The sequence below is a fragment of the Triturus cristatus genome, chromosome 11 (genome assembly GCF_964204655.1).
Source record: "Triturus cristatus chromosome 11, aTriCri1.1, whole genome shotgun sequence".
NCBI lineage: Eukaryota > Metazoa > Chordata > Amphibia > Caudata > Salamandridae > Triturus > Triturus cristatus.
The window spans coordinates 213,281,662-213,308,396 of NC_140594.1; the positions used below are offsets into that span (position 1 = coordinate 213,281,662).

The window sequence follows — 26,735 nt, forward strand, 5'->3', positions numbered from 1 at the left end:
CCAATCGTGTACACTGTAATATCACACGAAAAATTTGTATAGCAGAAAACGTCACTTCTAAAATTTGGGCCAGAAGGGATGATCTAGACCCTTGAGATATTATTGTTCTTGAGGTGTAAACGGTCAATTAACATAAGAAATTAAGGACAATAATATATCCTAAGTCAGGATCCCATTAGTTACAACTTAACAAAAAACGAATTGAGTTTTAGATGGGAAGGAGATCTGACCCATAAATTAATTCTGCTGAGTAAGCAAGAATTCATCATTAAAAGTCTAGAACTTAGAAAAAGCACTTAACAAAAAAAGCCAACAGGCTTGCGGATTGGGAATGTCAACTGGATGAACTTTTAACTTTAATTTTGGTCAATACGCTTCATAATTATAAAGCTAGGTAATTTAGCTATCCAACAGCTAAACCCGGATATGGGGCAATTAAGAGTCAAGCAAAACCATCACAAAGTTTTGAGAAATCCATCCTAATTTGAATGTGAAATGTCAATTATAAGTGCCAAACAACAGTATAAACAAACAGTGATAGAAACAAAGTGCAACCAACAAGAGAAAGCATTGATGAAACTTACTGATGCCATTAATTCAAGAACAATTGAAAAGATTCTGACACCTGACTGATAATAGTTCAGGCATACTTTAAGTACCAAATGACTATTACATCTCTTTTGGGAAATGGGAAGCTCAGGTTCAAGAGCTTTATTCAAGTGACACTACTTTATTAGATGAAAGTGTATCACACTTAAGTACATCAAGTCAAGAAAGCTTTATTCGACGATTGTCATAAAAGCATACAGATTAAGTACATCATTAACTTAACTCGAGAAGAAATTGATTTCTTCATTATGCAGTGCTGATATTCCTGGGCACCCTTCCCGATTAACTTGCCAATTGACATTTTGAAACATGATCCTTCACTTTGAAGTTCTTGTTTGTATCAGTTATTTTTAAAAGTTCTGTCTTCCAGTATTATACCTCCATCGTGGAGAGGTTCGATTATTTATCCAGTGCATAAAAAAGGAGCAGAAAATGACCCAAAAATAGACTTATTGCACTTCTGGAGTGTGATGGTAAGATCTTCACAAATTATTTATTGTGCAAGATTGAAACATGGGCAAATTAAAAGAATTAATAACTTTAAATCAAACTGGCTTCCAAGCAGGCTGTTCGACAATGGATAACATTACAGCTTGACATTATTAGCCCAGAAGGCAACTGACGCACCTTACATTACACATCTGCTATAGATATAATAGAACAACATTTGAGAAATTAAATCAGAATTGCTTGTTGAACCAACTGTGGTCCTGGGGAATTGATCATTCACTCTTCTATTTCATAACTTCGTTACTTCAAGAGACCATGCTGCAAATCAATCTATATAATCAAGTCTTTATCATGGACTATGCCAGCTTAGAATTGTAAAAAAAAACAGGGCTGCATTCTGGCACCTCTTTTGTTTTCCCTGTATATCTCAGATATGGCCAAGTACTATAACTCAACGGAAGGTCTTCCGCTGAAACTGGGGAAGAAAACCAATCACCCATCAGGCGTATGCAAATGACTTGGTAATATTTTGAATGACATATAAAGGCAGGCAATATCAATTATTGTGATTACACAAATACAACCTAACAAATGGCCTTACAGTAAATTGTTCAAAACCTAAAGTAATGTGCTTTGGGAATCAATGTAAGCAAAGAACATGGGCTGTTGGCAAAGTACCAATTGAAACAGTAAATAGTTATGAGTATTTAGGAATAATTATTGATAAAATGCTAACTTGGTCTCCGCATATCGTTACAAAGAAGCAATAAGCTGATATAATCACTGAAAGGTTTGCCAAAACATTCAGAGGAAGAGCGATAGGGCATTCTATAAAGTTTAAACATAACAATTATTTACTCACTTCTCCATTTGTCATCCGTCTATAGTGATGAGATAATATTGGATTTGTACATATTAGGTTTTCAAAACCTCAGATCTCTGCTTGACCAATGTGCAACTACACTTCGCTCTAAATTATACTTCAAATTACATTTTAAATCATTATTTGTCCATCATATTACTGCACAAATTAATTATATCCATGATTGCAGTACTGCAAGTAAAATTACATTAAAGTGTTTAATACTGGAAGAGTTAACATCCATACACTTTAAGAAAATGGGGCTGGACTTCTCAACGCCAAATAAAGTGATCAAAGTAATAAAACTACCACTACTGGCAGATGTTGCTGAGATGACTAGGAACTTGCGTAAGAATTGGTCAAGTTCAGTAACAGCCACGATGAAGATTTATCATCAGTTTTGAGGAATAAACCTACCAAATTGATATTTGACTGTTACTTTACATTAAAACAACCATACATCAATTCTTACCTGGAAGCCGCAGTAAAAAGAAAATACTTGCGTTTTAGATTCCTGTATTTCCCATTGCTTCAGTTGAAAGGACCATGGAACACCTGTTTAACTGGCATTAAGGGATGTATATTGTGTGGCTACAAAGTTGAAATTATTGGTCATATTTTCTGCCTTTGCCCATAGTTACTTGACCTCCCTAAGAATTATTTACTGCCAACTTTTAGAGAAGCTAAAGGATGATTAGTGAGGCTGTAAAATAGCGTTTTACTATGCAAACTAACTCTTCTATTAGTAGACTCATGCAGTTGTTAGATTATGCTTACTGTTATCTTCGTCAAACTATAGAAGATAAGCATTTGTATTTATTACACTTTTCAATTTTATGATCATGGTATTTATCGGGGTGTGTACTAAATGAGAAATTGACCTTGGCTGGGAAGAGGAGAAGGGAGGCGGGACTGAAGTTTTTGAGTGCTTCGGGTCAACGGACGGTTTCTTCAGCAGGGGGTTGATCCATGATGACTTGAACCAAGGGCTGGGGAGCTTTTTCTAGCTGCATTATTGCTAACATGGTACCAGTGCAGTTGACAGTTGCTCCTACTCCCCTCCTTCTGCTCCTCCCCCACAAGCAGCCCTAAGGAAGAGGACTGGGTGTGCTGATTCCATTTGCAAACAGAACAACTCTCTGCAGCTTGCCACTGCATTGGGAACTCAGCAGGATTTTTATAAGATTAAGAAAATGGACAATATCCGTCTTTGGTAGCATGGCATCCAAGCAGATTTAACGAAGTAAAATTAATTGCTGTGTGGGGCTTGCTTTCTTGAAAAACATTACAGAATACCCTTCAACAAAGACATTTACTTAAAAAAAGAAAATCTGTTTTCACAATCACCACTAGAGATTTAAAATAAAACAAACACTGAAAATAGCTGACTTTATTGTCTATCCCAGTAAAATGTTTCTGATTTCATGGCTTTACTCACTAATGTTGTGTTTCTCCTTTCCCTGGAGCACAGCTTGTTTACATTAGATTAGTTTTATCCTTCCGGTGCTGACATCCGGGAACCCTTTTCTAATTTTTCTGTTAGCACTTCCGGGGTGGGCGGGGGGAAGGGGTGAGGGGGTGCATGGCTCTCTCCTTTTCTGCTCACATCCCCAGTCCCTTGCGCCATTGCCATCCCTTCATTACCTTTTTTAAAAAACATACATTTGAGATGAGCAGATTCAGAATGTCGCTGGTGTTGTCGGGTGCTTTATATAGGAGTTGCGTGCCACCTAAACTTGGGAACTACCAAGAGTTCCTTGCTTTCATTTTTTGTTTGCTTAATTTATGCAGCACTCCAAGCCTAAAAGGGTATTGTTCTGACTTATACTGGGTGCTCACTTGTGTCTGGACAAAGCCATACCTCTCTGAAGAGCTCATAACAAGAGTGAAACACGTGTTAGAGGTTGCTTTTATTCATTTCAGGTTGGCTTGGGTGGTATTTTACCAATCCAAACCTGTAATACTGTGCCTGGAGTGGTAAAAGGCGTTTGTTATTTTCCAGCTTGACATGGATGGCTCCAGCTAACCTTATGCTTAGAGACTTTGCTTTAAAAATAGTAAAAGACTTTGTCTCTTTCTAGCTTTAAATGGATGGCACTGTGCTAACCCTATGCCTAAAACCTTTGCTAGAAAAACAGGCATTTGAGGTGAGCAGATTCAGAGTATCGCTGGTGTTGTGCTTTAAGTTGGAGCTGCTCTCCATCTAAACTTAGGAACTACTTTTTTAAATAATTGCTTTTACAAGGGCTCTGCAGCTTCATATTAGTTTCAGGCTGCTTGGTGTCCTACTTGCCATTTCTCCCTGATTCCTCCACTTTATTATTTAAATTTTTGTAATTCTTTTTTATTTTTGTGCTTGCCCGGGAGCCGCATAATGCAACTGGGCTGGTCACTTTTTTTGTTTATGTGCTCACACACATACGTTTGTAAATGTACCTTTGTGTTCTAAAATAGCTGTCTGACATCCTGGAACAGTAAATTTAACTTTACTGGAATTCCAAAGGAAACTAGCATTGGCAAAGCCAAAACTTGACACTCACATTTTAAAAGTGAGACCTATTGATTTTGCCAGTGCATGCTTTATTTCTGTAATTCTGTGTTGGTACAACAAGCACCACAGAAGAATTCCTTTTTAAAATGTGTTTTTGCCCACAAGGATGCCATGTTTCTGTTGACTGATGTTTCACCTTTTTCCTAAAAGGTGTAATTGTCTCTACACTCATGGATGTTCAAGCAAGTGCAGTGTTCCCTATGTGTCTTGCACCAGCATGACATATAATATGCTTGGGCACCCCCTCTCATATTTGACTAAGTGTACTGTTCTTAATTGTGGTCATGGTGCTACGTTAGCGGTCATCTCTGCCAGTTCCCCCAAAGCAGCAGTGCAAGGTGGATGGCAAGGAGCGATTTCTGGAGCCAAACACATCTTTCCAAGACAGCAGCAGTTCAGAATGGGGGTAGTGGAATGAGGGGGGGAGGGAGTTTAAAAATAAGCAGTGAGAACCAACATATTACATTCTGTTTAGAAATATTTCTCGATTTTATTTGCAGAATTCACTTTGTGTGGAGGTTGTTTTTTCCTTGGTCTTATATTTATTTTGATCTTGTTGCTATATGTGTTGTACCTTAACACCCCTTTTTTTCTCTTTGTAAATCTCTATGTTTTTTCCACAGCAAGGGCTATAAAAATGCTTGGGAAAATGATAGAACTGTTATAATTATTTTTAGGCACTGGTTTACGTTTTGTGTGCTTCACAGGTCAACAGTTTGGAATGTACCAAAATAGCATGAGATGTGAGCAGGTACATAGGAAGTTTATTTTTCATTTTCAGTTTAGCAGGACTAAAGGAGAAAATCAGAATATGTTAATACCATCTGTTTGCAACCTTGTCTTTACAGAGACTCTGAACAGAATTTTTAAAAAAACATCATTCACCATACATTGGCTTGGTACAGTCTGATGTTCATCAACCGAGATCAGAATGCTCCTTGTCACTGTCCACTATGAAGATTATACAAACGGAGAGCTGCACTCTGTATGGAACATATATAATGTTCAATCATTTTATTTTATTCTGGTTTTGCTGTAGTGTTATAAGGCATAATTTATATGTTAATGACATTATCTCCATGAAATCCGGCAAATATTTCACATTATTGATCTTATTGCTGCAGACAGTTAAGTCTTGGAAGCTTAGCTAGGAAGGCAATACTTCCTTGGTTTCAAGAATGACAAGCACCTTTGGTTTACAACGCTGGTGATGAGGTTAGGAAGCGGTGTTTCATTGTGATAATGTAGGAAAAAGGAACAATATTACTTCTGTGAGATTGTGGTAGCCCCTATCCGTGCCCCTTAGCCATGGGTCACTTCCCAACAAATAGAAACTGCCCTCAGACCCACTGTGGTGTTAGCTGAGAGTCTTCCAGTGAGTAAGACTGCAGGCAGCTTCTGCTGAATAGTGCTGATTGGAGTCTCTGTGCTTTGCTGTTCTGTACTGAACTAACCTAGAACAGAAAGCAAATTTGTGGCCCATATTGTGGTGGGACCAGAAACCTCAAAGCAAGGCTGAAGTCAAGCAGCAGGATGTAGGTGCAACGTTCAAATCGGGGTGGGGGGCGGTGTATTTGGGGGATATTAAAGAATCTAAGAGCTTCCAAAAAATGAAAACACCCAAGCGAAGTGTTGAGCTAGTGATGATATGCTAAGTTGGATGGTTCTATAGATAAGACCTAGTTCTGTAAAAAACCTTCAGGACTAAGTGGTGCTAATGTGATGCAGCAGGAGACAAGGGAGGTGTGTAGTTGTCCTAAGTGTGATAAGGGGGTCAAACAGAAGTACCAGATAGATCAAGAGAAGAAGATCGTTCCCTTTGTTACTCCAGCAGACTGAGGTAGTGTTGTGTCACTTGGAAGAAGGGAAAACCACCAGTACATGACATATGTTTTCATGAGAGGTTCAGGTGCACTTCAGAGTTCTACTTGCAGAGGCATTCCAGCAAGCAACCTGGTTACAGGGAGCCAAATGCGAAAGAGTAGACTGGCCATAGCTAGATAGAACCGAGTCCTGTGATGAAGATCAGCAGTTCTTTTCTGCAGCCTGTGGTTGGTACAAAGAGCAACCCCATTATCGCTTATCTCCTCCTGCTGGTAGTAGACAGAACAGATTCAGATGCTTCCGTCTCCTGTACCTGTATTGCATAACAGAATTTTCACACATCATACAGGAGACCACCAGTTGCTTAAACCTTCTCAAGTTACGAAATTGTAATAGCTGTAATTTATTGAGAGAGAAGCAGGTACACAGAGAAACTGAAAAGTGATCATCAATAGGAATGAAGCGAAGGTATTTTTCTTTGCCAGCAAAAAGCAGACAATTGCGATGTGGCTGTACTATGTTGCATGAGGGAGGTGAGTGCACTCTAGATTGAAAGCAGTGGAAGCTGCATTACTCATTCATTGATTGAATGTGTTTTCAAAGGAATTTCGAGTTTACCTGGGTGGCTATAGATAACCTAATGTTCATCCACCAGGAATATGTATTCTGTATTTCTGATTTACTGTGAGGGTAGTTTAATAGGTCCAGGCTGTACTTGTATACTTTCTAGACAGACAGATCCACAACATGCATGCAGTTGTATTTCTCAGTGGTGTAGGTATACTATATAGAAATATATATTCGAAGATATAATTGTTGTAGGCAGATAAGACTGAGGTCTTGGGCAAGCCTTCCATCTCAGAGGACTGATGTCAGCAATTGTGTGCTATCATAATTTATTGTTATACCTTTGTGGGTCGCTACTGTTAGGCCCCCAGTCAAACCACTAGTCTTGCCCACTAAATAGGTACAGGTTTTGAAATGTTGCAGCATTAAAATATCAGTCTTATGATTCTTATAAATTAAAGAAAAGTAAATATTAAAACCAGTTTGCGCACTATAATTTGAAAGAGAAAACATGATAGAGTAAATATTACACAGTCAAAATTAGCCTAAACTGATTCTCTAGCATCATTCAGATTGCGCAGAGGTTAGTTTTTGTTACTTCACGTGTAAATTGTTCTGCTTTGAACAATGAAAACATTTTATATACTTATTTATCATCAGGATTGTTTTGTTTTGTGTAGTTTGCTTTATGTTACAAAGTATTGGACAATATTAAACACACACATTTTGTATTGTTTTTTTAAAGAAAGTGGAAAAAGCAAAAATTATTTAACTCTCATTACGTACTGTACAAAAAGTTTTTAAAAGTTGGAATAGGTTAAACAAGGATATTAGTATTTAATTAGAAAAAGTCCCTTGCTGTCTATAAAATTCTACAAGTTGTATACTATTTTTGTCGGAGATCACCAGAAACCCGGTAGAACTGCAACCTACACTATGTCTTCTGGGCTTTATGCTACTAAATATTTCACCAACTGTATAGACCTGACTCTGGTCCAGTTTGAGTGGAATATAGTCACGATGTTGAAGTCAGCAGATGCTCCCAAGGTGAAAGTATGGCTGAAGGAGACCTGAGGAAGGTGGCGGCTACCGCAGCTGGGGACACCACAGTGGAAATGATATGAGATATACATTTGTTGGTCCTAGAGGCCATATCAGATACTAGACTCCCTGGAAAAAGGGATCATAAAAAAGGGACCATGATAGTGCATATAACTAGTTTGACCAACACATTTATGGGAGAAGTCAAAGAGAGTAGGGATGAAATAACATGCACATGGTCCTATCCCAGGCAGGAAGGGACAGGCAATAAATACAAATTAATTTCTTTGCCCACAGACACAACCAGTGTGCATGGATCTATGTGACATTTGGAATGGGGGATGGAGCAACACCTTTGTTGTTTATTATAGTTGCCTTAAAAAGGTGCTTTCAGATGGGTAGTATAGGGTGAGTTTATCATTAATAAAACATGCGTTTAAGGAGCGTACATAGGCCGAAAACTAATTTACTGGTCCTAGGCATGGTTGCACTGACATTGTGTACATATTATTTATTATGTATGTTTCCTTTAAATTGGGCTCTGTTTCATAGTACAGTTTATTTTGTGCTGTAACAAGAGGAAGCCTGCTTGCCTGCCGGAGGAACACACACACAATATTTCACTACTGAAGTTCGATCTCGCTTGCTAGTTGAACTATGCCCCTTTCATATTTTCAAGCAGCTACTGTTTAATAGTTCAATGTCACTCACACTTGTATGTTGTTTAAAAGTCCTACTTGACTAGTCATTTTGGGAAGGTTTCTAGAGTGAGCTTGTTTTACGTAATGTAACTTCTAAGTGACAATTGCCTATATCAAGGGATCTTTATTAGTGCAGCCCATGGTGCCACTTCACATCATGCAAAGGGCTTGATTCTGTACTTTTGAAAACCTATAAGAAATGTTGTTTTTGGAATGCAAGTCAGGACATTCCCTTGCTTTATTTGGAGGCAGATTTTATGTTAAGCTTCTCATTCATTCTATATTTAAAATATTTTTGAACTTTTTTTGGCCTCCTATTAAACATGTCCTTAGAATGGATTGTTTTTTAGCCTTGTACTTAGAATATTTTAGAGACCTTCTTGGCTTCCCCTAGGGAGCAGAGTCCATGTTAGTCTGTTTATTTACTCTAAACTTTGAATATTTTAGGAGTCTCTCCTCTGGACTTTCTAGAGGCAGCCTTCATGCCAGACTCTCTACTGATTTATCACAGCCTCTTTCTTTTTCTTGATAGTGCGCTGCGTTCCTGGTAACCAGGTCCCCAGTGCCAGTGTTATTTCCACAAAACAAGGCAACTGGTCACTTGTTCCCCAAGTGACCAGGCATTTAGCACCTCTGTAAGTCCCTAGCCAGTGGTACCACTGTTACCTAGGGCATAGGTACTAAAGAGGGTCCCTAAGAGCTGCAGCATACCTTATACCGCTCCAAGAGACCCAGCACCAAACTCATACAGACTTCCATTGTAGGCTGCGTGACAAGGTGCTCCCAAAAGTGCAAACACGACATAGCACACACTTTTGTGCCATGTCCCCTAACACTACATGTAATATTTGTAGGATACCCCTACAGCAGGCTGTACAGCACTAAGGCAGGATGCATTATATTACATGTGAGGACATACCTGCATTTGCAGATATGCCCCTGTGCTGGCCAGTTAACTTACTGACGGTACAAGTGAACAGGGAAGCCATCTGAAAGTATGTACTTGGCACTAGTCAAAGCGAGTTTCCCAGCTACATCATAGCTTCACTGAACCCTATGGTGTTTGGTATCAAACACCTCTTATTAATAAACCCACACTGATTGCAGTGTTTAATTTATTAATACATGCACCCTGAGGGTGCCTTAGAGGGTAGCCCTTGAAACCTACCTGCCCTCTAGTGTTCTGGCTGATTGGTTCTGTCCATCCTGCCACCACAGACGAGTTTCTGACCCCCAGGGGTGAGAGCCCTCACTTTCAGGAGGTCAGCAACAATGCCTGCTTTGGTGAGAGGTGTTACCACCTCCTCCTCCAGGAAGACTGGTAAATCAGCATATCAAAGCAGGAGGCTTCAAAGGCCTCTGCTGCATTTGATATGCTGCCCAAGGCTTCCCCAGACAGGGAAATGCCTTCCCCTGCCCTCGGCCCATCTGACACCAGGAAAGGTTGAAAAATTAGCTATGCAGTAGGAGTGTTGTGCTGCCCTGCTGGATTGTGTTTGTCAAGGTGTTTGTCTATGGTGACCAAGTCTGATATGAACATGAATTTAGAAATTCCACTATTTTGTGTGGTTGAATTAAGATTTCTGGGACAGGGTAATGTTTACTCTCCAAAGGAAGTGGTCTTCTAGGGGGTGTAGTGATCCCAGGTGTAAGTAGCCCATTTGCTACTACCCCTCACTCCCTTTAACGCCCCTAAATTGAGCATCTAGGGTACCCCCTGAAACCAGGACTTCAGATTTTCGACGGCCACAAAATGAGGAGTGGGCAAAGAAGACTGCTGACCCGATAACCAAGGAGCTGGACTTACTTGTGGCTCAGCCAGCTTGCCTGCTGTACTCAACCAGTGTGGAGCAACCACCACTTCCTGCCGGTATGCAGACTAAAAAAAAAAAAAAGAGGGCTGCCAGTTGTTCGCCAATTGCCAAAGAAACTCCATTGGAGTAGAGGAGCTACTCCCCTGCAGCCGCAGGCACCAAAGAAACAAGACCTGGTTCACCGACCAGCCGCCTACGGGGACTACATATGCAGCAGCTGCCCAGGAAGAGGTAGGTGTGCTCCTACAGGTCAGATCTGTCCTCCCTCCAAGGGTGGGCCTGCCAGGACCGATCAAAGCCGCACAATACCAAAACCTGGGGAACTTGACCACTTGCAGCAACCAAGGTTTGTTGTGACCCGACACCAACACAGAGGAAAACTGACCTGCACGTCGAGGGACTTCAGGGTCAGTGAGACCCACAATGAGAGTGGCCTAGCTGTCCTGCTTGTCCCTTTTCTGCAGAACAAAGACAAAGAAGTGAGTCTTTGACCACTGCCACCAGATGCCTCAAAGTACCTATGCACCAGTGCTTCACAGCCTGAGTCCAAAGGAGGTGATGGTGCCAATTGAGTCCCCAGACCCACAGGAGCTAAACCGACCCTTGGATTTACCCAGACTGGACGTCCAGTTGCCCCCTGCTGCCTCTTTATGCAAGCCCCCTCCAATCGCGAGAGACTCCAGCACTGGCTCCGATGCCAAAAAACATCACTGCACCTGAGCCCCACAGCCTGAGGAAAAGTGGACCAAAGGTGTTCCCATGTGCCCGAGCATCTTATGGTTCAAACCCCCCTGTGGGTTTTCCCGAACTGGTCCCCCAGTCCCTGCGTGCATCCTCTTTGCAACTGGACCTTTCTCCAGTAAAGTGAATGGGACACCCGACACAGTGACACACCTCTGCACCCCGGCGTCCCAGTGCCTCCTGAGGTGACCTGTCGGTGTGGCCTTGGACCTTGCCTTAGGTCAATTGTTTCTTTATGTTATGTTTATACTGAAATACTGCTAAAATATTTAGGGGAAGTAGTTTTTTTTGCTTTTTTTTTTAAATTTGTCCAGTCAGTTCAAATCTTCTGAGTGTTTGTATAATAACGAACAATAAAAATTAGTTGAGCTTATTTTAAAGATTTATAAAAGAAGTTTGACTCAATCAAAAGTTTAGAAATTTTCAACAGTTGTAGTCGTTAAGGAAACGTTGCGAAATTTGTTCTAGTCTTTTAGTCTTAGCTTGTATTAGTTACAATCTTTTAATGTTTTAAAGAAAATTGAAATTGAGATTTAAATTTTAAACATTTGAAACATTGTGTGTGAGTTTTAAGAAGTTAAAATAGCTAATTAAAATGATCACTAGTATTTCTTAAAAAGAATTTTTTTCATATCTATGTTGATCTTCTAAAAGCCTTCATTACATTTTTCATTAACTTGTTTAAAAGCCCCTTATTTAAATTACATTAATGGTTTAAACTAGAAAAGAATGCGAGTAAAATCAAACATAGAACTTGAGAAATGTGTGTGTGGATTGTGTTTGTCAAGGTGGTTTACCTAGGATTTTTGTCCACAATTTACACATTATTTCAACGTAAGCATACGTATTTCTGGTAAACTGTTTTGCCTCGTTTCTCCTTTAGTACAGAGTTGGTCCAACTAACACTCAATACTCTGCTTTTTCTCTCCTGTTTCCAGGCCTTACACACCTTGATGACTTGTTGCCAAAATTGTGGGCATTTATTTGTGAGCTGGGACCCCAGGGTGGCTTAAAGCTTTTCATTGAATGCTTAAGCAATGACACAGAGGAATCCCAGAGGCTCTTAGCCATGTTGATGCTGTTTTGCGACTGTTCCCGACACCTCATTACGTAGGTATTTTTTACAAAAGATTATTTCTTTCATTGATGATTGTTTCAGAACCACTGCAGAAAAAGTGTGTTGCTGGTGGCACAGTGCAGTTTCTGGGCTACTCTTACAAAATAGAATACAAATAGTGCAAAAATATTAAGATATAACCTATTTTTTTTACCACTGTTGAGGGAAAATAGGCGTGAATTACTGATTGATTGAATAATTTATGGCATTTGTATTACACATACTACCTGGAGATATTTTGTGGCGATGACGGGCCTTTTTGCCTTACCATACCATTCATGATCTTTTACCTGAGAGTTATCATGCTCATGGATTATCTCAGGGAGGGATTGCTAATCGCCAAATATTTTCATCATTCATCTGGTAATAGTTAACATAAAATGAGTTAGGACACTTAGGGGCCGATTACGATGTCGGTCGGAAAGGTTCCGGTTTGTCAGAATCTGATTCGGAAGCATTGTTTCCGACCGAATCGGAAACATTTCCGACCGACCGATTACAATGGTCGGAAACCGTTCAGACTGTCCGACTCGGTTCAGAGTCACATCCGAGTGGCATTCGTAGACACAGAGTAACCGAGTCGGTGCTGACAGAGCGATTAGGATGTCGGATTCAGACAGCCTTTCCGAATCGGTCTTTCTGACACGGATCGACTGTCAGAATCTTACTTTGGGGGCCGTAGCAGGACCCCTTCACCCTGAGGCCTCTGGTTGGGGCCTGTGGGGGTACCCATGGGTCCCCTTTTTCCAACCATGCACATAGTGGCAGGCACCTTGAGATGCCCGCCACAGGGTGCTAGTTTTTCAGAAACCACCCCTTTTTTCAACGGGAACCTGTGTTGTCGGTCAGAGAAGTCAATGGGAGTCCGACCGAACGGTGTTCAGAACCATTGTAATCGGTCGGTTGAACCCCCCCCCACCACCTGAGTTGGTCGGAAACCATTCCGAAACCAATTCGGCCGGAATGCTTTCAGACCGACTTCGTAATCCGCCCCTTAGTCTAGTGTCAGTGAGGCATGGGCATCATCATTAAAACCTCATAGTATTGGGAACAGTCGGATACTGCATAGATACTGCATAGACAACTTAAATCAAAATCTCAGCAACTTTAGGTCCACACCTCGTCGTCAGTTATCTTTTCATGCTCCTTACGTGCACTGAAGCAGCTACAAGACGTCATGGTGGTACAACCTAAAACACCACCAAAAAATTAATGCTACTCCTTTGCAACACAGTCCGAGTTACACACGGAGGCTTCAATCTGGTGATGTGGCACATCATTGCAGAAGCCCAGTTGTCCAGCATGACCATAGCCTGTCACTGTTTCAGTCACTTTTTCAAGGTGCCCTTCCTTATTCCTTAAAAATGTCCCATCATTGTCATCGGAAGGAAAAGGAGTAGAATGCTGATAATGTTAACTGACATTTCCCTTTTTTTCAAATAGATGTATTGAGTGTCAAAAACTTGACACTTCTGTCAACGAGGCCTTTCTGCTGATAGCAGTACTTTAATATGCTATCTCCCAATAAAAAGCTGGGGTTGCCTTGAGTGGTGGAATTTGGAGTCTGTACACAGTTCCTTTGCTCCCCTCTTGAGCCCAGAACTCTTGGTAAAGGTAGTTTACATTTTCTACAAAATACTGCTTAGCTTTACTAATAGGCAAATATCAGTTAAACTAATCAGACTACACATTTTCACTAAAAGCAGTGCTTTAGTTGGAAAGTAACCTGCAGTGGCTTCTCCATGAAGCCCTAGCGTCTTTATGGAAAATTGTCATCATGTAATAGTAAGGACAGTGTGGATTTTTTAAAAATCAAATCTCTCCATGTCCATAGAAATTGGTCTTATTACTGTTTGCCGTATGTCATAGTGGAGAAACCTTCAGCTTTTCTTTTGATAAAACTGCCATCAAAAATATTACTACTGCTGGAGAGCTTCACCTGAAAAGTAGAGCTTTTCTTGGAAATTTTAGAGGAACACCTTTTCATTTTCCAGCTAATTTAACATTCTGGGTCGGTAAGCTTGAGAACATATATATATGCCCTATTCACAGAGGTTTGAATGATTATTCCAGTATATGTAAACTGTTCTAAATTCTTCCTTGTTGGGTAAAGCCCCCAAAGAGATTTGTAATCATAACTTTACAGTTAACGGATGTATGCATTGTTGTTACCATCCTAAATCATTGTTTGAGAAGTCAACTTCCTTGCCTTGTGTTACTTTTTCTTTTGATGTCACCTTCACTTTGAAGTTTCGTAGAGATGTTGAGTTCAACTTGTAGTTCTTAATAACATCAATAGCTTCTGTTTATCTAAACCTGTTTGACAGTAACGACTGTAATAGAACATAGTAATGTGCCTTCTTATGTAAGCCCTCGATGAAAACATTACTCTTCTGGTGGGGGAATTTGATACACCATGAAGCATAACAGCAGTTAATCTTTGTCATTTAGGATTCTTGATGACATAGAGGTCTATGAAGAACAGATCTCCTTCAAACTTGAAGAACTTGTCACCATCTCCTCTTTTTTGAATTCCTTTGTATTTAAAATGATCTGGGATGGAATTCTAGGTAAGTTTTTACTGAATGAATACGTTAAAATGAACCATAAACCAAAGTCAAGTACATAGACTATTTTAGTATCTCATCACTATATACTGTTATATTGTGTGTTGGAAACAAATAGCTTATGTGCCTATTCAGGTATTCTGCAATATGTTTTTTGACAAAGAGTAGAAATCTTTAGTTGAATGAGCATTCACCTGTCATGAGCTATGGCATGGTGTCTGTCCATTAATACAGGAAAAGTTAAAATATATTTGAAGAATTAAATTCTTGTCACAGACAAACTTCTCGAACAAATCAAAGTATATTAATTCAGGCATAAACCTTCATCTGACAACTACCTGATAGTTTTGTTTCATCCGGAGAAGATGCTTACCCATTGTACAGCTAAAGCCAAAGAGCTACTGGCTTGTGTATTTTCCTCCCAGGGATTTCAGCTTCTTGCTGTTGTGCAGGAATGTTGTGAAAATTGAGGCAGTGATCACCCCTAGACAGTAAATATTACATTGATTTAAATAATGACCCTGACTATTTCTGGTTGCCAAATCCTGAAAGCCTTCGGTACATCTCTATTCAGCTGACCTTGGATGTTCTTTATTGTGACAAAGCTAACCTTGTTAGAGAAATGCCTTCCCATTTTTTTAATGACACCGGTTAGAGGTATATTTGTAGGGTAGAAATCGTATCCAAGCCAGCACAGGATTTTAGGCGACTACCTGAACAATTAATACCTGCATTTGCATTCTGAGTAAACACCTTCTTTCATTTTGCTTGTAGAAAACGCAAAAGCAGAGACACAAGAGCTGTTTCATTCTGTCCATGGCTGGTTGATGGTCCTTTATGAAAGAGACTGTCGACGACGCTTTGCTCCTGATGACCATTGGTTGCGGAAGTAAGTTCTCAATTCCTATGCATTAAATAAAATTGCAATATTTCACAAGTATTTTCCTGCTCTCACGTGTGTCTGCAACTGTGTGAAGCTTAACTGCCCTAGTGTAACTGTCATGCAAATAATAGGCACAATATAGAATTATGATTCTGTACTACATTGTCAAATGGCACCTAATGTTGCTGCTTTTCTTCTAGAAAATAATTTCCCTTTATCACATTATTGGGTGGTATATGCTCCATTCTGAATGTATTTGCGTTCAAGGTTACCAGTTTTATAAACTAAGTCCATGTTCTGAACCTCATCCAGGGACAACATACACAGTTTTGTATTCTTTATTTTATTACAAAGGAGGCCACAAATGAAGAGAACAGAAGAGCTCTTTCCCTCCTTAGAAGGACTAAGGACACTGTCAATTATTCGGTCTGCCCCAGAGCACAAAGGGAATTAATTACCTTGAAGGGGTTCACTTAGGTTAGGTGTTCAATATTTATAAGAATACTCTTTAAGGGTTATAATGAGACCCAGCGCTTATTGCATTAAAGTTCGGTCAGGTCAATTTGCCCACAAGACACTATACTTGTAGTAACTGATCAGGGCTTTGACGGGGTTGAAAGGCAGTGACGTTTGTAGATGATCTGTATCCAGAATAGGTGGTTGTACCAATGATCTTGGGTAAATACTTCTTAGCTGAACCTAAATGGGCGAACCATTTCTCTTGGGGAAGGACAAACCCAACCTTGATTGAATCCGAAGTATTTTCTGTATCACCCATTTCATCAGTTAAGCAATCAATGTTGGCAAGACCAAAACAAAATGTTTAAGTTTTTGGCTCATTCCATAACACCCTGAAATGCTAAAAGTATAATATAATAAGTCGCTATTGTGGGAACCACACAATAATGATCAAGGAGCTGTGACTAGACCTAGACCAAGAGAACCATTTTGTTCCTAAAAGTTCTTTAATAAAAAATTAAATCTTGCCTCATGGGGACTGCTCTCTTCACATTGATTGGTCATTGTATGAGAAAGAGTGACCTTCCCAAAATACCGCACCACATTTGACCAACTTAGATCAATGGGGTTGAACTTTACAGTCACATACTGCTGGATAAGTTGGTGTAGTGAGAAAAGAGCAGGGTTGTCACAAAAAGGTAATTCCTCAGATATTGGATTACACAGCAATCCTTATATTGTCTAGATTGGAGATTATAAATTGACTTATTCTGAGATACATCAGTGGCCCTCTGTCTGATATATGGTCAGGTCCAGAGAACCAGAACCTACAGAGAAGTCTAGAGCCAGCATAATTTCCACAAGAGATTTAGCTTGAGTCTCTTTCTCACTTTTTTTCTCTTCTTCGGTTCAGGTCAACTGTGGGGTTCAGTGACACAGATAATAGAAGTTAGCACAGTGGGATTGACTTTCAGCAAAAACTGCATATGAAAAAGATTCAATTTAAAATCCCGACAAGTAGCCTCACACATATGGACTAAATCAGAATAATAGATGGTCAAGAATCCCCAAAATCCTTTGTTTGCAATGTGGATGCAAGGACAAAACCCAGGGCTTATCCTATCTCAGACTAGTGTTACCCTGAGAGAGCAAGGCGAATGCTAACAACAAGGAGTCCGACAATGGTGAGTCACAAGATTCCCTACCTTTTTCATTCGTATGTTATTTCCTTTTCATTACTGTAATTAAAGGGGATCATTCAAGATCAAACAGAAAACAGTAAAACAGGTTTCACATAAGGCAGGAAAATCAAGTGTGTTATAGACAGGTTTAAGGAATTTTTCCACGAGCCTGACCAGAATTAAGGACCATGAAGAATCTCACCTCCTTCACAAACTGGTATGGATTTAGGGTAGCAGAAATAATTCCTTAAAAGGCAGAGTGCCAAATAGCAGATTCACAATATGACTGGGTAATGTGTTATGTCTTGGTCAATCCTTAATTTCCATCCATCAGCACAATGGCGTGACTATAGGTGGGGTGCCCGGAGGGTGATACCGCTGATGCCCCCCCTTGAGGGATAATTTAGGGAGCTTACAATTGGGCCCCTCTAAAATCTCCAGACCACAGAATGAGGGGATTTTAATTACTGTTTTCCGGTATGTGCTTTGCAAAACACGTGCACGCGAGCGCCTTATGCTCGGGTGCTCCTGCTCACTTCGCTGTTGACCATTCTGTAACTGGAGTGCTCTCCTTGACTTGGTGGCACTCGCCATTACATCAGTTGGGGACCTCTAAGCGGATGATACAGTTGTGGAATTTGTGACCTTGACGCAGCGTCATGAGTTATTAATATGCCTCTTCTGCTATATGTGGTGGCCACTGTGCGTGAGTGGTGGCGGGCTGGTCCTGATGAACCACCATTGCATGTGTGCCTTCAGAGTATTTGTGAGACTGGCAGGTGTAGGCATGCAGCATCCCTCTTACATCAGGCATTATTGGAACAATCGAAAGGGAGACTAAAATCTTTGTGCGATCGTTGGGCAGCAAACACAGGTTCACCTGTCGGGGACGCAGACTGGGCCAGGATTCTTGAGCAGACTCAAAGGCGTTGCGCAATGCACACTTAAAGTTTTTTTTAATTTATTTTTTATTTTACAGAGTTGTATATAGCACAAACTTGACCCGTATCGGGTATCAGAGCACTTTACATAGCACCAGTTGCATTAAATGAGGGCACATTAATTTTTTGTTAAGCACAGGGACATTAAGTGTTTTGCCCAGAATCCCAGGATGTTCAGTGTCATTGCCGAGACTCGAAACCAGTTCTCCAGATTCGAGGTCGACCGTCCTAGCCATTAGACCAACTCCTACTACTTACTCAGGGTCTATATCATGCCCAAACAAGTGAACCTTATGTTCCTTGGAGTGCAGGTAAGGTGACCCTGATGCATGGAACTAGATGCATGTATGGAGTTGTCATGCATTGGAACCTTACTGGGACACAGTAGTACAAGGTATCAAAGTGGTGCTTGACAGACCCATGGCAAAATCACCGTGGGTTTGATTGCTGGGTTTGGTGCCCAAGAACTAAGGCCAATGCAGTCAGATCCAAATGTGCAGATTTAACTTTGTTCATGGCGAGGCGCCCCTGGAGGATCTACCTTGCATAGCTGGAGGTCTGAATTTGTTAAATGGGCGAGCTGTGAGAGCACCTCACTGAAGTGATAGATGGATAGCGAATGAGGAAGTGTGATTGGATTGAAGCCTCTGCAGCAATCCTGGATGTTATACCTCTGTTGTATGATGAAGGGTACATGATTCAACCTGTGGACAGCGAAAATACTAATTGACGTCACGTGAATCCCAGGCCTTATGAGGGGCTCAGTTATAGTCTTCTACTTCTTTTTGATATCTATGATATTATTGTCACTCTGGCATTGATCACTGGGCTTTTATGGTTGCTTTAAATTTTTCTTTTTGCTAACCATGAAGCGTATCTACTGAGCGGCATGACTGACATGCTGTCCCATTGAGTGAGATTGTCAGTCCTACACTACATGACTGGTGGACAAAATGTGATGTAAAATGAATTGATGCAGGGCCCCTCGTCACTGTCAATAGTTTTCATCATTGGAAATACTTTAATATGTAATTGTTTTGAGCTGGGGAGATCCTTGGCATGTATTGTAGAAAAACCCCTTAGTTTCCATCCACCTCATCCCCATTACCCCCTCCCCCCCCCCTTTTTTTTTACTTCTTTTATTTCACAGTGCTCAGCAAACAATACATAGGAGACCCATCTACAGTGGATCGTCAATCCATGAATCATAAGTAAAATGGTCAGATTAACTATCACTTGACTGAATCATCATAACAATGTTATAACAATCTCTTATCATAACTAAACTTCCTCTCCTATAAACCCCGATAGGCCTGCTAAATCCCCCATAGCTTTTCACATTTACGTGGACACCCCTGCTCAGATATATTGTATTCAGCTTGCCAACACCAGTCTAAATCTGCTTCCCAGTCTGCCACCCTCGGTGGAGAAGTCGCTCCTCAGCATCGCACTAAGTTACGCTTTGCTATTGCCATGGCCAGTACCAACCACAGCCTCTTTTATATGGGCCAAGTCACCTTTCCCCTTTTTTTATTCTCCTTCCCTGTTTCCAAGCCTGAAGATGTTATCATAGGGTGCAGTATTAATACAGTCTGTAGTAGACATGGAAAATACAGGCACCTCTCATGGGGTCTGTATCAAGGGCCTCTCTGGTCACCTTAGAAGTGCTAGGGGCATTTTGTTTTCTTCTTGATTGGTTATAATTTCAAGTTCCGTCCTCTTCATATGGTGTTACCTGTACAGCAGACAATATTAGCATATTAAGTCTTTTTCACTTCCTAAAGATACCAGTGCTGATGCCTCTAGTTGTTCTTTATATTTATTAGGTGATTGCCTACCATTATCTTGGCCCACCTAAGGTCTGGCTGTATGGACTGGTATGTCTTATGTGCTGGTTCGTTGTGAGTTAGTGATGGCACTGCCAATCATGGTACTGTGTGTTTATTTTGGGATTGTGTGTTTTGCATAGAAGTCAGAGGGTGGGGTGGAAGGGGTTGGAGAGATGTGTGCATATATGTGTATCATTTCAGAGGTGCAATTCTGAGAAAGTAGTTCTTACACATGTTTTCTATTTCACAGTTTCACATGCATGTAATAATGGAGACACACTGTGTGTATTACTGGCATACATTAGACACACTGTGCCTACCTGAGTGTATTACTGGCATACATTACAATGCAGGCCAGGGTTGTTGGCATTCCCAGTGTATGTTTATTTTTGTTTTAATTATGTTTGTTTTTGGACACCATATATAAATTGTATTCTAATGTTTTGCAAGTAAGTGTGCTTAATTGTTTGTTTCTTTGTTCTATACATTATTTTCTTTTGGTTTTTTATGGACCATCTTCTGCACAAATTCTGCAGAGGAGATCTCCCTCTACACGTTCACCTCCACCACCATTTTAGACGTCTCATCTGATTTTACTTACCTTATTATAGGCCCCACCTCCTGTCATTCTCTTATTGTCCGATATTTTGTGTGATTTTAGATGGGTCATTATTTTCCTGCTTGGGAGAAGAGAATGGGGGTATATTCCCTTGGCGGGAGGTAAAATAGCTAGGTTTTGCATCTGGTTTGGGGAATGGGAATAGAAGCAAGTTGGTAGCCTGCTTTGTACTGGTTGGATGCGTGTTCAGCAAGACATTTGCATGCGTGTTTTGATAAGAAAAGAATAGGTACAATGATAAACAGTTTTTTGTTACTAAATGCTTCTTTTTATGATTTATACCACATAACCATACACAGTATAATTTCCAACTGATAAATATTGAGTGTAGCATGTTCCTGTGTGTCACACTTGATCAGTGCTTACTTGCTAAAAGAGTGTTTGTGTGTTAGTATAGCGTCTTGGCTCTGAGAGTGTGTTTGATTGCAGTGTATGCATATTCAATTTGCATGTCTATGGAAGAGTGATCTGCCTAATGCACAGAATTATATTGAGAGAGACAGAGGGAGAGAAGGGGAGAAGGACATGTGTGTCCTCATGTAACGTAACTGGTGCTATGTAAAGCGCTCTGATATCTGATTGGATTCGGGTCAAGTTCGCGCTGTATAAAACGCTGCAAAAAAAAAAAAAAGGAGAGGGAGAGAGATTTTTTTCAGGAATTGAAGACCGAATGTTACCATCAGTCTAGACTTTTGACACTTCATGTGGAGAACTGATGTCTGTCTAGTGATATTGTGTCTGAGCTGTGTGATTGTCTGTTTTATGAGCAAAGAAGTAGCCATACTTGTAAAACATGACCATGAACAGGCCTCCCTCAAAGAGTTCCCTTCATTCTTACATCCATCTATCCACTCATCCATCCTTTCACCTTTCCATCCATGCATGATCCATCCTTCTTTCCATTTTTCTTCTCTTTCATTCCAATCTCTCTTTCACACTTATTGCCTTTCATCCTTTGTTTAATTTTTAGGTCTCTCCTAGGCATGCTGTATCTACAATGCGGGCTTCGAGCACCTCCCATGTTTTTCATTGGTTCCTGTTACTGTCCTGCGTAAATGCCTGCTTTTGTCCCGAGAATGTTCTTATTAGGCTTTACCTTTGGTATCTTGGAACCTCCCATGGAGACTGCCCCTGTTACATGTGGTCTTACCTGTTTTGTTATTTATTGTACTGTGCACAATGTATTTATTTTGTTTGCCTATGCTCGTGTTTTCTAAAACCCCAATCTCTTTTTATTTATGTTTTTTATCTCTGGCGCTAGTGCTGCCGGGAGGCAGATCCGAGCCCCAGTGAGCCATGGGTGCTGGGAGCTGCTGCAGCCACCGCTGCTACTGAGGCACCGCTCTCCGCCCGCCCTCTCTATGCTCCTCCACGGCAGCATGACTTGGGGGGGCGGGGGGGGGGGGTTGTATTGCATTGGTGGGCACTGCTCTCGTAATGCATTGCACGAGGATTTTTTCCTCAAGGGGAAGGGGCTTCCTATCTAGTTATGGAGGATGTTCTAGAAGAGTGGACCTGGCCACATTCTCCTTCAAATGGGTCCAAAGAGGTAGCATTTTGAGGGTGGGGGCTTATCACCACCTAATTTGAAACAGGAGGCAGCATTTACAAAGGTAACGGAATGATACATACTGCTGGGGACCCAGACACTACTGGTAGGGTGACAAAACAACCTGTATGTTCTGGAACAGTCTAGTGTTTTATGCTGTCTCAACCAAACAGTTTTTCCAACTGGAACTCTTACCACTGCGCACCATGTTCCCACCCCCACCTGTGGTTAGTCACTGCACTAGACTCTTTTGACAGTCCTCGCCCCATCACTCAACTCTTCCATGGTATTGGTATGGGTTATTTGGGAGCTTTTGACTGGAAAACTCCACGGACGAGGGCAATAAAAAGCAAACACTTTTTGGGGATTCAACTTAACAGCCCATCGGGCCCACTGGAAACAACCATCTTTAGCTACGAGAGTGGAGATATATGACTCCACTGCATGTGTGTGCAAAAAACAATGGTTCTGTCGGAAAATGAACGGACTAACTTAATGAGTACTGAATACACTGTAAATTCTCAAGGACACACACAGACCATAAGAAACGGGACAGAATCCAAGTCTCTTGATAGAATGATGTTAATTAATGTATCAAAAACACCAAATTATTTACAGGGTAATCCAACCAAAAAACACAGAATATGGTGAAACAATTAGTGAAACAGTGATACTTAGCACAAAACACATCACATTTAACGAATATGTACAATGGACAATACATAAAAATAATCAACAAACAAGGTCCTATTTACAATACATAAGCCACTTAAGGGTTCAAAGTTTCCTCGTTATCTAAGTGGATTTGCATGTGACGCATAGGACATGTAACGTCGACGTTTCGACCCTAGGATAATTGTGCCAATTATTACGCATCAGGTTGGGTCTTCATCAGGACAGACGGGGTTGGGGACCTGGGGGACCAATGTAAATTATAGGAAAAGGATTCCTGTTGTCGCAAATGCAGATGGCCAACATCAAATGTTGAGATACTAGTTCAATCCTGGGGAACCTATTTAAAATATAGGAAAAGGATTCCTGTTGTCACAAATGCAGATGGCCAACATCAAATGTTGAGATATTAGTTCAATCCTTTAGGACGGAGATATGTTTTGGAAGGGAAGTGGTGCTGTCTCTACAATCGCCACAAGTTGGAGTCCGTGAATGGACATCTGATTCCGTCTACGGCTCAGCTGCAGGTTCTGAGGGTTACTGGGTTGCCCCATTATCGTTAATGGTTATCCACTGCATGTGGGCATAGCTACATTGTGTTATGTTGCATCACTGATTTACTGGGTTGACAGTATATAGTTGAGAATGTGTAGCATTAGTTTATTTGGTGTGTTAGCTAGTTGTAACTGACGGTCAGCTTATGATAACAAAATAACTTGCTTGGACTGATCCTAGAAGTGCTAGGGGGGGGCTGTAGAGCTTAATTGGAAGGTGTGAGACATAAACAGATTTTCTGTTTAATGAGTCCTTATTGTATATGTTGTGCCGTTATGTACCATCAGAACGTGTAGTGTGGTATTCTCTGCTAATGGGATTAGTTAATAGTGCAGTCCTTGAGCTAGAGCACCTTTGTCCAACCATTTTCTGGCTTGTTGGCTGGCAAACAGTCTTAAATCACCACACTACCAACAGTGAAGGGTAATATATGAGAATCACCCTATTGGTGTAACTTGCTACATTAAGGTACATGTACTCATGGTTGATTCTGCTGAGACCTAGGTAGAGTCCTTCAGTAGGGTCATGTGGTTATAGAAAATTATTGAAAAGAAAAAAAACTCTGACATGGGAATATTTGTCTTAATATCCTTAGATGGAAACTTTTACTGTAGGGTCAGTTGGAGGTGACTATTGTATACCATAATCCATCCATATGCCCAGGTAATGTACTCGTTTGTGTGTGAGCTTGAAGAGACCAAGTGGCCATAGACATGTAGCAGTGTAGAAAAGAGCTCCTTTTTGACATGGTCACCCCCACTTTTTGCCTGGTATTTGGTGCAATTTTAACTGAAGTGCACTGGGTCCTGTTAACCAGGTCCCCAGTGCTCTTTCCTTAAAACTAGGTAATTGTACCCCAATTGGCACGACCTTTAGCACCTTTGTTAGTCCCATAGCAAGTGGTACCTAAAGCAAGGGTACTAAAGAAGTTCCCAAAGGGCAACAGCATGTATTGTGCCACCCTCAGGGACCCAATTCCAAACTAATGCAGGCTGCCAGTGCAGACTGCGTGAAATTGCTCAAATAAGTGTGAAAACACGACATGGCACAGACCCCGTGTGCCTACTCACCGATACTGCATGCAATAAATGTAAGTCACCCCTACAGCAGGCCTTATAGCCCTGAGGCAGGGTGCATTATTTCATATGTGAGGACATATCTGCACGAGTAAATATGCCCCTATGCTGTCTAGTTCAATTACTAGATTATACAAGTGAACAGGGAAGTCATCTGAAGTGTATGTACTGGGCACTGGTCATTACGAGTTCCCCAGCTACATGACCGCTTCACTGAGACTTATGGTGTGTGGTATCAAACACATAGGTGTTGATAAACAAAATTAGGATGCCAGTAGTGGATTTATTAAAACATTCACCTTAGAGGTGCCCCTTAAAAACCCGCCAGCCTCTTAGTGTGCTGGCTGACTTGTATGGTCCAGCCTTTCACTACAGGCATGTGTCTGACCCCCTGAAGGTGACAGCCCATGCTCTCTGAGGCCAGAAAACAATGCCAGCTCCAGAGGAAGATGTTCACACCTCCTTCCGCAGGATGGCTAGTGAGTTAGCATACCAAGTCCAGGGGCTTCAAAGCCCCTGCTGCCTTCAAAATGTGACACTGGCTTGTCCCAGACCTGGTATATGCCACCTCCTGCCTTGCGGGCCCATTTTGACACCAGGACATTCAGGAAATTCTCTATGAAAATAAGCTTGTTGCACTACCAGATCAATCACACCTCTAATGTAGGCTGCCGGATGTGCTCCACGTAAGAATGTTTCCACCATCTTGATTTTGGTGGAATTAGGAACTCTGGGAGGGACAAGGTTATGCCTGCTCCCCACAGGAAGTGATCTTGTAGGGCGAGAAGTGACCCCAAGGGTAAGTAGCTCATTGGCTACTACCCTTCACTCTCCTTAACACCCCTTAATTCAGTATTTAGGTGGCCCTCTGACACCAGGAAAGCAGTTCAGACACAAGAACTGGGGACTAGCTGTGGACTTGGCCCCAAACCCTGCCTGCTCCTGTCTCAACATTTGTAAAGACCCAACTCGTCCTGCAGCTGTGCATCCTCCAAAAGCCTTGGAGGGCTGCCAGCACTTTGCCAACCCGTTGGCATCTCCTTGAAATGTAGGAGCCACTTGTCTACAGGCACCGACTGCAATGTCCGGTACACTGATCTGCTGACCACCGGGTCTACCGATGCAGCATCCATCCAAGAAGTGGTCACAGTGCCCCAGAGGGTTTGATCTATCCCCTCCCCCCCCACACCAAGTTTGGAGATGCCAGGACCCCCAGGAGTCGCCGTGCACCAATACCCTGGGGACCGGACACCTTGCAGCAAATGTTAATATTGATAAAATCAAATGATACATCCGCACCTAAGAACGAAACCACATCACTATTATCAAATTCTTCCATCACGAACAGTCCATCAACCTCGACTCAGAAATACGCTATCAGGCAGGCTGTTCTACCTAGGCCTGAAGTTACTGATTGACAGGTCACACGTGGAGGGGCATGTAGTTGGAAGCCAAACGTACGAACTGGAATGTCAAGTCCATCCCTCAGATAAGCGCAGCAACACCACAATTGTCCGGGGAAATTGGCCCCAATAAAGCACTCATGGCCAGAGTGGGCGCGTATTCTCAAAACACCATAAAGTCAGATGCCATTTGTCTCAGGCCTAGAAGTAAATGTTGCCATTTTACATGAACAGCGGGCTTTCTACTCAGTTGATCCATACGAAATAAGAACCCAACCAGCGTTCACTGGCCCACATTGTGTCCACGCAAGGTCGAGGCCCACCTGCAATTGTCCAAAAGAGGATAGCCAGTAGTCCTTTATGACATCCAAAGGAATGTATAAAAGTCTGTTCAGATCGATTGTACTTTGAGACAGTCCTCAGACCCGCTTCTGTAACTGTGCTCCTGGCCGAAGTGTTTAATTAAACCAACTGTTCCTGTGTTGCCAAACGCCTCTTGTGTTTTGTTTTATCAAGGTAAATTCATATTCCAGCAACACAACCACGGATTGTTTATACTCCAATCCAGACTCCAACACTGCAAAGACCTATAAGCTGATGAGGCACGCCAGCATCGCAGAGGTCAGCACCGAGAGTGGCACAGTTATCCTGTCCTGTCCCCTTCTCTAGGAAGACAGCGAACATGAGAGCATCTAACACCAGTGACCCGCTGGCTAAAATACCT

The 26,735-nt window shown here is 41.4% G+C and overlaps 1 protein-coding gene across 4 annotated transcripts in view; it reads left to right on the forward strand.

Annotated features, from left to right (window-relative positions):
• UBE3B (ubiquitin protein ligase E3B) overlaps positions 1-26,735 on the forward strand; it is a 389,404-nt gene that overhangs the window by 169,643 nt on the left and 193,026 nt on the right. For all 4 annotated transcript variants that reach the window (XM_085632991.1, XM_085632989.1, XM_085632992.1 and 1 more), the window contains exons 15-17: positions 12,099-12,270; positions 14,729-14,847; positions 15,619-15,733. In XM_085632991.1, coding sequence (XP_085489117.1) covers positions 12,099-12,270; positions 14,729-14,847; positions 15,619-15,733 — 406 coding nt within the window. The remainder of the gene's footprint in view (positions 1-12,098; positions 12,271-14,728; positions 14,848-15,618; positions 15,734-26,735) is intronic.